The 10,365-nt window shown below is 49.2% G+C and overlaps 1 protein-coding gene across 1 annotated transcript in view; it reads left to right on the top strand.

The window, feature by feature from the left end:
• bahcc1b (BAH domain and coiled-coil containing 1b) overlaps window positions 1-10,365 on the top strand; it is a 54,162-nt gene that overhangs the window by 23,636 nt on the left and 20,161 nt on the right. The window contains 7 exon segments of the mRNA XM_018665348.2: window positions 3,125-3,235; window positions 3,533-5,605; window positions 6,066-6,177; window positions 6,721-6,914; window positions 7,327-7,467; window positions 8,695-8,879; window positions 9,448-9,835. Coding sequence (XP_018520864.1) covers window positions 3,125-3,235; window positions 3,533-5,605; window positions 6,066-6,177; window positions 6,721-6,914; window positions 7,327-7,467; window positions 8,695-8,879; window positions 9,448-9,835 — 3,204 coding nt within the window.

Below are 10,365 nucleotides of genomic sequence, written 5' to 3'. Positions count from 1 at the left end.
ACTTAGTTATCTGTCTCTTTCAGGTATGTATGTGCATGTGTTTCTGCCTGTGTGTGCATGTGTGTGTGTGTGGAAGAGGATTTCTCTTTTGACAGTGAGATGGGTCTAGAGAGATAACCTCCAAAAAGGCTTCAACAGAAAGACAGCTTCCGCCACAGGCTGCGTTTCTCAACTAACTGAAAACGGTCAGAACTTCGTGTTTCACAGGTTTTTCACAAATTGCGGGCGAGTGAGTGAACAACAGCGTCCCCTCAGAAAAGTCCCTAAACGTTGTTGCTGCAGGAATTTAATGGAAACCAGTCAACTTTTAAGTTCAGCCATATTTCATACAATCATCTCTGTGACCCCCCCCCCCAAATTTTGACTTATCATAGCAGGAAAAAATATTGCTTTTCCTGCTGTGACCTGTCAAAATTCTTTTCCTCTGACTGATTTTACAGCATGGATGAAATGTGCTACCTACAACTTAACTGAAACAATGACAAGCCTGGACATTTGCCACATTCCCACCAGTTGCCGGCCAGTTTGGGGATGCAAAACTTTGGCGCGATCAAGAAAATTCCACTGTAAGATGTCATTTCTATTTGTCGTCAACCTTTAATCACTTTGAACCAGAAGAGCAAGACAAGCAAAATTTTTCTCTGGGGAAAGCTGCTGTTTTACAAAACAGTTTGTCTGTCCTTTATGTTTTAATTTGTCATATCCTGGTGGTGAAGAAGTGTACACACCAGAATTTAATTCTGGCAAATCTGCCTCTCACTGATCGAGACAGGACACTTCTCTGCTGCAGCCCGCGTTTCCAATTTAAGCTCATAAGACAAATTCATAAGAGCTGTGTTTTTACATAGAAATCTCTCCTGATGCAGCTTTAAAGCTTGAAAGGAGACAAGAGTTTTGTTTGTGCAACTGCCTCATTTGCAGCTCATCGAGCGATAAATAGCAACAGTTAAGCCCTGAAAATGAGCACTAATGTCGCCCGGAGTGACTGTCTTAAATCAGATTCATAGAAAGAGTCGGAGGCAGGACTCCAGCGTGAGCGCAAGAGAGAGCAGCGGTGGTGAAAAGAGAGCAAGGATGTGTGTGCCTATCAGACAGATTTTGTGTCTGTGTGGCTCAGCTTTGAAGTCTGAGCGCACACATACACGTGCGTGCACACGCTCACATGCACAGACATGCGCGCGCACACACTACAAATGATTGTTTTTAAGAATTAAAGCCAGGGAGCTCCGGTAGGCGGTCTGCCAGCTGGCCACGGTCCAGAGAGTGGAGCGTAGCCAGCACAGAGAGAAGAAACCTGGCTAATACACACACTAGACACACTCAACAGACAGACACACACACACACACTCAGCAGACAGACACACACACAGTCACAGATGAGACATGTTCACGAAGAAATGCACAGTTGTTTGAAAAACAGCATATATTCTCTTTCTCTCTCTCTCTCTCTCTCTCTCTTTCTCTCTCTCTCTCACTCACTCACACACACACACACACACACACACACTATCCGCTCTCCTCCCTCGCTCTCCCACACCTGTCCTTGTTTTTTGTCTCCCCTCTCATGTGCTCTCGCTCCTCTCCTTACCTCCCTTTTCCTCTGTCCTCTCATCTCCACCATCTCAAAGCTCTTCACTTCCCTTTCACTTCCTCCTTCATCTTCCATCCCCCCTCACACACACACACACACACACACACACACACACACACACACACACACACACCACACACACAACCTCTGCAACACACACACACACACACACACATACTCCCCTTTCCATAGCCCTCACAGCAGCACCAGATTGGGGGCTCTTCATATTGACAGCCCTGTTCTTCTGGTGTCTCTTTTACTCTCCCTCCACTGTATATTCAATCACTAAACTCCTCCGTTCTTCCCTTCCCTCCCTTCTTTTATTCCTCTTTTTGTCACTGTGTCCCTCTGCTGTCTTTGTTCCCCTCTTCTTCTTTTCTCTCATCTCCTCTCCCTCCCCTCCTCTGAGTTTTATCACTCATCATTACCCAGGGGATTGGCTTTAGATGGCTGATAGAGCCTTTTGGCTAATTGTCACCATTTAGATTCACTGGTTGTTAACCAGTCAGAGTAATCACACACACACTCATACACAGACACACACACACATACAAAGTGTAGTGTACACAGTCATGCATTTACATTGCAGCATGAACACGCAGACACACACACACACACACACACACACATGCTGGGAGCAGTGAGGGGGTGTTGGTGGTTTTGCAGTGCGACTGTGGAATGCGTAGGATGAGTTTTTATGGAGTGCTGTTTACTTTGGCCACCACCGTTAAACTTTTAACGGCTGCCAATTAACGGGCCGGCAAGGACACTCTGTGGGGCATGAAACCAGCTGCTGTAGAACACACACACACACACACACACACACACACAGTCCAAGCATTTTGGCCCCATAATGTGCGTTTGTGTACTGAGCTCATGTGTATGTGCATGGGCCTGTGGTGGTGATTTTGTAGTTTTTTTTTCCCTCCCTTCTCACAACCACCGCGTACATACACACCCATGCTGACCCTCACCCATCCCTTACACCCTTCCTGCTGCCCCCCCTACCCCCACCCCATTGACACAACCACCAAAGACCTCCTCCTTATCCCATGATGTAGTTCAACGTCCTTGAAGACAAGGAACAGAGTGGAACGACCGTTTACCTCCCTGTGACCTCCTGGGAGGACTGTGTGTGTGTGTGTGTGTGTTTTAAGTTGAGGGTGAGGGAGGAGTGTCAGTGTGTGTGTGTGATGCTTCATACTATTTGTCTTGGGTTTGGGAAAAATGTGTTTTGTAGAAGAGCAAATTCCATCCAGTTAAAAACGCTGCAAACACTTGGCAGTAGCTGTCGGCTGTGGTTTTTGTCACCACTTTGTCCACTGTAAATAATGTCAACTCCTGTGGCGTGTTTGTGCAAAAGTGCATTTATGGTGAAAGTAGCACTAACCGGCCATATTTTTTTTTCTGTGTTTTCCGAAATGGCCCCATTTCATGATAGATTGTCGAGATAAACTGTTTGTTTAGAGGGCTGCTGAATGTCAACGCTGCGGAGAAACATCAATTCTTTCTCGCTCTCCCTCCCTCTGACAGGGTACCCCAGCTATTCAGGAAGTCTTGCTTCTCCTTTTCTCCCCATGAGTCCCCTGGATCACCATAGCAACGGTCTCTATGGACAGCACCGCTTCTATGAAACTCAAAAAGGTAGGTGTTGGTGGGTGGGAGTGGATGTAACCGAGTGAAAAAATAGCTTTATAGGCTGTATGCCTCTGAAAAATGCTTAATCAGCACTCGCCACTGGAGTAAGAGCAGCTGGCAACCTGGAGCTCTTCTGGCAATTTCTCTTTTTTTTCCCCCACATATCATCACAAAAACACATTTTAAAACAGTAATTTTAATAAAACTTTATTTAAGTGTTTTTATCAGCCACATTGCAGCTGACATTTAGATCTCATGCCTTCAACTTTAGTGATTCATTTAAGTCTTCTCTCCTTCTCCCAGATCATTTCTACCTGAGAAGCCTTCCTCCCCAGCCCCCCCTCCTCTCCACCAATCACAGCCTTCCCCCGTTGTCCAGGACTGCCCCAGGCCACCCGCTCGGCTCTTGCAGCCGGGAGACAGACAACGGGGGAGGAGGAGGAGGAGGAGGAGGAGGAGGCGGGAAGAGCACCAAGGATGTGGGCGATAAAGGGGTCTCGTCTGCGTCGAAGGACAAGGAGCGATCAAGCAGCAAGGAGCGGCACCAGGAGAGCAAAGACAAGCAACATCAGCTCCACCATCACCACCCCCATCAGACAAACCCTACCACCGCTACGTCCGGCTACCACCACCAGGCTTACCCCCATCCTCACCACGCCCTCCTTCCTCACCTCACTCCCCAGGGCAGGGAGGAGGACCACAGGCACTCTCTGGAGCGGCACAAGGAGTACAGAGACAGTGACTCGGGCAGCCAGGGGACGAAACACATGACGGCCTGTAAACTGTCCAGTGGTTTGGGGGCGGAGGCCGGCTCCGGAGGAAAGGGGGGAGCACTGAGCAGCTGCAGCAGTGGTGGAGCCAGCAGACCTCCATCTGGAAGCGGCAGGCGGTGCTCCAAGGATGGACCCATAAATGGGGAGATGAGGATCAGCGAATCCTCAACTTCCTCCTCTGAATGTATGAGACGAGGGACGGCCGCGGCGACGGCCATCTTGGCACCACCGACCCCGCACTCTGTGGCCTCCTACTCAATGCCTCCTCCTCCCCCTCCGCCACCTCCCCCTCATGCCTTGCACATGGGCTCCACAGTCACAGGAGGGTGGATACACCATGCACATCACCATCCTCACCCTGAGTTTTACTGTTCCCCAGCCCCTCTTACACTGACGCCCTCCAAAGATCCTGCATCCACCCCTGGAGGGTCCGGCAGGGAAGCAAAAGTCATCGGCCCGACTTACGTGCCCTCAGCTGGGCCGCTGGGAGACCTGGCAGCCCCTGATTGTCGCGGAGCAGGAGGAGGTGGGAGAAAAGGAGATGATAAGGGTGGAGAAGGATCTTATGAAAGCCCCTCTCACCACCTCAGCCGACTTAGTAGTTGCCAGAAGAAGGACAAATCCCAACCACACCAGCAGCAGTTGGGATACGGCAAAGCTGACAAACCTCCTGACTGGAGCCACCAGACACAGAACTTCCACAAACCCAGCTCCAACGCGAGCTCTCAGCCTGATCTGAGGTCCTGCAGCCTGGAAACATCTTCATCCTTCAGAGACGTAGAGGTTGTGGATGATGTTTACCGGCCTTCTCTCCCGTTGGATGCCCAGGGAACGCACCCTGCTGCTGGACAGGGCACATCCAAGAGCGGCTCCGACACCAGCACTCCTCCCTTCAGGGACTGTTCCCACTCGGGTCCTCATCCCGAGGGGAGGGTGGGATCAGGGGCTCAGAGGGAGGGACAAAAGGTTGCAAGAATAAGGCACCAGCAGCACAGTAGCCATGGATCAAGTACAGAAGACAGGGGAAGAGATGGAGGTCAGACAGCATCATCCTGGGGGGCCCGAGGGGGCCACCAAGAGGACCAGAGAAAAGGCTCCCATCATGCATCAGTCGGTAATGGTGAAGTAAGAGGAGCCAGCAACAGAGCTCCAAATAGTGACCACAACCAGCCCCATTCTCAACCACCTCCACCTCTGTCCCGCTCCTCATCACACACCACCGAGGGTGAGGGCAGCGCCATGAAGAACCTAATGAACTACAGCTCCCAGCAGCCTTTGCTCCTGCCACAGCGGAGCCCCTTCGGAGGTCTGGGCTGCCTCAAGCAGGGCGGAGAGAGATCAGAGAAGGGGGAAAGAGGGGGGGGAGCTAAGAGCAACACCTCCCAGCAAGACCCTCCAAAACAGCCGCTCCCTCCCCGCCGAGGATCCACTAACGAGGGAGAGAGGGGTGACAGAGGCGGGAAGGAGGCGGGGGACACGGGCGAGGGGGAGGTGCGACAGCCTCCGGTGGGCATCGCTGTTGCAGTAGCACGGCCGCCCCATCGTTCCCCAGACAACACCCCTGGACACAGCAGACAAGGCAGGGTGCTGCCCAGCATGAAAGGTCAGACATCGTTTATACTCCTTGCACTGAAAGTCAATTATTGCTATTTCTATGCTCTAGGCTGCATTATGGGAAAAAACTGACAATTAAACACTCGAGAACAGCTACTGGTCTTGGTCCTTTTCAACACTTACTTGGGACTCTTGGAAACAGCTTCTGTCCAGACTCGCCAGTTTGCACGTTCAGGGGAAAAATTCATTGTAAAGAGGCAGAGATGCTGATTTCTGCAGGGGCCTTATGGGAAGCATATTTCATAGAAATGCATGAGACACATGGAGGGTTAGGAGGTATACAAGAGAGGTACAATTCTGGCATGCAATGAATATCACAGTGTGACAGTATGCTTATCTGTGGGTAGACTTGGGTTTTTTAGAAGTGGGAGCGTTTGAAACGTCATCTAATGATATTTTCGACTGGTGAACGACAGTAACTGTAAGAACTGTTGCGCTTTGCGGTTCAGGGGTGTCACGCCCTGTGTATCCTCTTGGCCGGGAGGCAGAGGAGAGGAAGAGGATGACAGAGGAGCAGATCAGCCTTCATCACCTGGACAGAGACAGAGAAATGATCATCAGGTACACTTAAATCGACAAACGCAGACACGCACACGGTAGCATCTATTCATTTTTGCTCTCATCTGATAAGCTGCAGATCTTTTATTCTCTCGGCTTCTCTCTCTCTCTCTCCCAGTCTGAGGCTCTGCTTCTCTTTTCTCTCATCCCCTCACTCCATTTACTTTCTCACCCTTTGATGTGGTATTTTTTGTATCTCCTCACTCTCTCTCTTCCCCTCTCTCTCTCTTTCTCTGAGATGAGATGTGGTGCATTAATGTTACAGGGACTAATACAAATGTCTCTGAAGTATCAGCTCTTATTATGTAGTCATATTAAGGGAAGAAAACATATAATGAGAACTCATAGACCAGGCGCAAGATGATGGCTGTTCCTGTTGCTGTCACATTTCATTTTCCTGATGATTATAATGGTAGTGGTGGTAATGAACGATGACGAGGATGAAGATAATGATCATAATGACGGTGATGATGATGATGATGATGATGACAATAAGAGGGATAATCAAGATAATGACAAAGTTCACCCCGCCTACCGCCACGACAGGGAAAACAAGGATCGGGTGGAGTTCGCCAGGATCCACCCATCTAGTAGTTGCCACGGCGACCTGACCTCTCACCTCCTGGTTCCGGGAGGAGCCAACCAGTTAGGGGCGGACCCGGCAGCGCATGCTCACCCGGCTCACCACCACTGGATGCAGAGGACGGGAAGTCCCTCGCTCTGGATGGGGCACTCATACAGTGAGTATTGTTCTTTGGTTCAGCCATGGTGCTGTTGTTAATAATGCTGAGTACAGAGCTCTTTTAAAAATTTATTGGTAACATTTTCTTGAGAAAGTGTTTATAATATAACAGTTGTTTTCTACCCATGAGCAACAGAGCGCAGCAAGATAAATCAAGCATGTAGGAAAGAGGAAAAGCTTCATTCACTCACATGTGATGGAGCAGGAATAATGTGGAGTCAGGGTTTCAAAGGTCAAAACGTGTGTGTTTTTTTTTTTTTTTTTTATGAATAAGCTCCCCCGCATTATTCTCATTCATATTTGTTGAGTGCATTTACCCGCTGAGCACGACACTATCTTTTCAGAGTAGTAAAATAAGTATTTAAATGTTGCTCTCATTTGACTGTTTTATGTTTTTATCTTTGTTCCAGGTCTAAGCCACGTGGGAATGAGCCCCGGCTTCCCTCCGGGTCTGCCCAGCCCTCTGCAGCCCGTCTTAGGGTCGCTCACCCAAGACCCCAACTCCCCGCTGGTGGTTCTTCCTACAGAACCTGGGCCTCATCATCATCTTGGTACGCTAAGCATCTTTTTTTTTTTTTTACAACAACAGTACACACACACACAGACAACCAGCAGAGCTTATATTCATTGCTGTCTACCCATACATACCCCCCCTGCCCCCCCCCCCCTTTACCTCCCTCCCTCTCTCCATTTGTACCATCGGAGCCACTGCCATTTCTCTCCCAGAGTTTTAGTATCATTGGCTAATCATAATATAATGCTCAACTAAGTCCCTCTGTCAGTGGGGCCGTGTTTTATAGCTTTGTTAATGGGAGCAGCCATTCCATTGCCCCCTCTGCATGTGCCCAGCATTATGCAAACCATTTTAACTGGCATTCATCTCTCTTGTGGTGGCGCACTGGTGTGTTTGGACTGGACTTTCTGTAAGTGTGTGAGTGCATGTGTTATGGTGTGTGTGTGTGTGTGTCGACATCTAAAATAAGTTGTGTTCATGTCTGGAGCAACATGAGACATTGCTCAGTGTTAAGGGTTGTGTTGTACATCTCAGCAATTGCTAAAAAGAGAAAAGAATGTGTGTCTCTGTGTGGTGTGTGCGTGTGTGTGTGTGTGTGTGCATGCATGTGTGTGTGTCAACGCTGCTTTGCAAACAGGCTGTGAAATTTAATTATCTCCCGCCTCCCTTGCCTCGCTTCGTGGGAGTTCCTGCAGAGAGGGGAAGTGCATCCACTGAACCCTTCCCCTGGGAAACATTAGCCCACTCAGGCTAATCTCACAGAACAAAGGTTCCCAGCGACAAGGCAGCCAAGGAGGGATGTGTGTGTGTGTGTGTGTGTGTGTGTGTGTGTGTGTGTGTCTGAATTCATATGTGCCTAAGGTGAGGCTTTAAAGAAAATGTATGTTTCCCTGCACAGAAAAACACCATCTTTAGAAATAGTTAAAGGTGGCGAATGGAGGATGTGGAGCGTGCATTCAGGATTCACTCACTATTGAGTCTGTGGTCTCAGCTCATACAGCTGTAGTTATGGTGGCTGTGCTCTTTTGTCAGTCCCGCACATTTAAATGGGAACTGTCAGAGTTTCTCTTTATGACTTTCAGGGCAACAATGACAGTATTTCTCTGCTGATTATTTTACTGCTTGATCATTTAAAAGAGTAATGACATGAGTTGGCCAATAGGAATGTCTTTCTTTCTTACTTTTATGCGCCTGTTTTTGATTTATTCAGAAAGAAAAACACTAAAAACCTTTGCTTTTCCTCTCTAACTGTTTCCTTTTCCAGACGTTTTGGAGCAGTCAGGTCTATGGCCTCCTGTGTACGGAGGCCGGGGCCCCCCTCCTCACCTGCAGCACCACCCCGTCTACTCCCGCTCCTCATTCCTACGGCAACAGGAGCTGTATGCCCTGCACCAGCAGCAGCAGCAGCAGCGAGCCATGGAGCACATGCAGCGCCACTCCATAGGACAGGTACGGCTAATACCAATATAACTCAGAGGTTGAATTCCATTGTAAAGTTTGAGACACGCTGTCAACATATTATTGTGAAACTGTGGGTAAACAAGAATGAGGAAGTGTGAAATTATTGTAAACTTGTGCAAAAGTCTTCCTCCTTTGTGTGGTCAGACAGAGTAGAATACACCCCTCACTAATCATCTCTCAGCACAGATATCCTGATTTCTCAACACTGAAAGAAAAACATATGCAAAATTGCACTCAGCAGCATTTATTTAAGCCAATGATTTCCTCTTTATGTTGGCAAAAGATTTCATTGATAAAGAGGCGTCGGTGTGGTGCTTTTGCACTCTCATATTGCCAGATCATTTGGCAATCAAACTGTGTGGCCAACACTCTTTTTCATGGCTTCTCTGTCAGAGGGTTTTTCCTCTATCTCTTCAACAGTTGTGCTTATTTGTGCTCGTGTTAAGTACCCTCTGTCCTGTTTGTCTTAAGTAACCTGCTGCATCTCTTGTTTATTAGCTATAATAAAGAAATACAAATCACTACAGGTGTTAACGCTCCATTTCCATTTTCACAGAGGAAACACGAGGAGCATGCTATCACGATAGAAGACTCTCCTCACGAATCTTCAACATCCAGAACTCCCCCCTCTTCTTCCTCCTCTTCTTCCTCTACCACCTCCTCTCACGCGGCCAAACCCTTCTCTCACACCCCTCCCCCGCCGAAGACGCCCACGCCGTCCCCGGGGATGTGTCCCGCCAGCCGTCAGTCACCCTGCTACCACTCCCCGTCCAGGCGTCCACACCCACCGAACCCCCTGACCCCGGCACCGAGCCCGGCCGCGGCAGCGCCCCGCTCTCCAGCGCTCAGCCCCGCTCCCTCACACCTCTCCAAAGGGCTGGAGAGGGGCAGCGACAGAGGAGAGGGACAGCCACCTCAGGACTACCCACAATCCCTTGAGCCAGGTAAATGTGGAGACATCTGTAGGCTGGTGAGAGACGAGGCAAAGACAAAGAAATAGATAATTGTGTGAGAGAAAAGAGAGAGAGAGATGGAGGGTGCTCCTGAAGAGATGTAGCTCCAGTCTTTGAAGCGTGGTAGTCTTTTGATTTTGCAGAAATTGTTTGAAGCATGGCTGATCCCTTGCTCTGTGTGTCCTTGAGTGTGTGTGTGTGTGTGTGTGTGTGTGTGCTTTTTTTTCTGTTCAAGCTAAAGAGGGACGGCGGGCAGGTCAGCCATTAAGGTCAGAGAAAGCATATGGGCACTCAGTGTGTGTATGTGTGACCTGTCAGCCGTGCGCACGTGTGTCTGCGCTTACATGTGCGTCACAAGAGGAAGGTCAATGAAATCTTCAGATAGACCCTCCTTATCCTTCAGGGGTCCTTGAGAAGTACAGGCGGAAGGATACGTATTCATCTGGCTACGCTGTCAGGGGGCGGAGGGATACCATCAATAATAAGAACGCAGGGGTGACAGGGCCGGGCGCTGCAATCAC

This window comes from Lates calcarifer, linkage group LG23 (genome assembly GCF_001640805.2).
Source record: "Lates calcarifer isolate ASB-BC8 linkage group LG23, TLL_Latcal_v3, whole genome shotgun sequence".
Taxonomy (NCBI): Eukaryota; Metazoa; Chordata; class Actinopteri; family Centropomidae; genus Lates; species Lates calcarifer.
This window is presented reverse-complemented; position numbering and strand designations above follow the sequence as displayed.